We start from the raw sequence: 1,925 nt of genomic DNA on the forward strand, positions 1-1,925 counted from the left end.
AACGCTGACTGTTTTTCTATATTGTTAAGACTAAAATTTTAGTTCGCCAACAGAACTCACGTATAAGTGCCGTCCTAAGCAGAGGGATGCCATTCAAAGTCCACTGATGTCAATGAGCTTCCGATGGGTGCAACTCCGTTTAGGATGGCACTGTGAAGATAAGAGGTCTGACTCACTGTTATTTCCTTTCCTTTCATTCCCCACTTTTTGCCTCTGAAGAGAAGATCAGTGAGAGATCCACAATGACTGAACCAACAGCTACTGAGAAAGAGAAGAAGAAACAGATTCCTGCTATGCTGGTCTGAGTGGGCGACGAGCCATCCCGTCCAATGTGTCCAACGCAGAAGAAGATGAGATTCCTACAATGGAGCTGACTGGTTTGATGCCAAGAGGAGTTAATCTGAAAGGTAAGAAATGTCAAGGCCATTCAGAAACAAGCACATTTGAGAGTACTCAAGACCTGCATCTAGGCCAGAGATGGTACAAAAATGACAGTTTCAAAGAGAGCCCACTTCATTAGATGCTAAGGGGTGTCTATCTATACCAGCGGCAGGTTTGTCGGTTAAACGACATAAATAGAAAATGACTTCTGAGTAAAATGGATGCCAGTATTGCATATTTTTAAGAAACTTAATATACACTGCTAGCATTGCACAAAATAAAGAGCAGTTATGAAATGAGGAAATGTAGCCTGGTATTTCAGCAAGACAGGACCTGAGGTTACACCTAACATAGAAATTCTGCAAAATCCAGGATCAGCTACTAAAATATGAGAGTTTTCTGTGCACGCACCAGGGATTTCCCACCCTTTCTTCCCAGCCCACCCCCCATCTCCAACAAGACACTTGTGAAGGTTGGGCATCCAGAGAGAACCCTGGGAGAGCCACGACATGCAAAGGGAGTGCGGTAGGCACACCCATGTTGTACGTGCTTGTTCTTGAAACCCACGTTTGCTGCTACAAATGAATGGTGAATGGTGGGGCGTAGGAGTGGTGCCTCTTCCCCAGAATGGCCTATTGAGGTGCTAGACAGGAGAGAGGGATAATTAAGACCTCCCTGACTGCTGACTCACCCCTTCTGCACTGCCCCAGCTGGGCTTCCGGTTTCAAGAGAGATCCCTTAAAATGACCTGGAGAAGGATTTGAAGGACAGGATCAGGAGGCATCTGCCGCTTCTCCCCTTTGCATTACTTTTATAACCAAGATGAGTTGTGTGCACTCAGCTCAATGCCTCCAGTTAGGGTTGCCAGCCTCCAGGTGGGGCCTGGAGATTTCCCGCTTTTACAACTGATCCCCAGCTGACAGAGATCAGCTCCCCTGGAGAAAATGGCTGTTTTGGAGGGTGGACTCTATGGCATTGTATCATGCTGAGGCCCCTCCCCTCCCCAAACCCCTCCCTCTCCTGGCTCCACCCCCAAAGTCTCCAGGTATTTTCCAGCCCAGAGCTGGAAACCCTGCCAGTGCTCCACCACTATCCCCTTCTCCTTCAGTGTCCATCAGCAGGGCAGGCAGAAGGGAGGGGGCGTGGCCTATATGGAAGAGCCTCTGCTTTCACATGCAGAAGGTCCCAGGCTTAATGCCCAGCAGTCTCCCACCATGAGAAGACAGTGGTGGTAGCGGGCTCTTCCAAAGCAGGCTGTTGAGATTAATTACAGACTAGGGATGTACATTTGGATATTCCATAGCTGAAAGAAGCTACTGTATCAGGTTGGCTCAGGGATATTCAAAATGACCCCAAACACTCTCAAAATTACAGGAATACAAAACTTTATCTCCTGGAATTTTGGGAGTGCTCTGGGTTCGGGGGAGCCCAGGAGGAGGGAGAGGACGTTTGTCCCAGTAAGCAGCTATTTCGCAGTGCCTGGTAGAGTTGCCAGATGGTTTCAACAAAAATACTGGAAGCACTTGTTAAAAAAAAAGTCAACC

At 47.8% G+C, this 1,925-nt stretch overlaps 1 protein-coding gene across 1 annotated transcript in view; it reads left to right on the forward strand.

Annotated features, from left to right (window-relative positions):
* Positions 1-306: 306 nt before the first annotated feature.
* F13A1 (coagulation factor XIII, A1 polypeptide) overlaps positions 307-1,925 on the forward strand; it is a 19,852-nt gene continuing 18,233 nt past the window's right edge. Inside the window, exon 1 of the mRNA XM_015407541.1 lies at positions 307-407. Coding sequence (XP_015263027.1) covers positions 365-407 — 43 coding nt within the window. The 5' untranslated portion in view covers positions 307-364. The remainder of the gene's footprint in view (positions 408-1,925) is intronic.

The sequence above is a fragment of the Gekko japonicus genome, unplaced genomic scaffold (genome assembly GCF_001447785.1).
Source record: "Gekko japonicus isolate JY-2015 unplaced genomic scaffold, Gekko_japonicus_V1.1 scaffold1092, whole genome shotgun sequence".
Lineage (NCBI taxonomy): Eukaryota > Metazoa > Chordata > Lepidosauria > Squamata > Gekkonidae > Gekko > Gekko japonicus.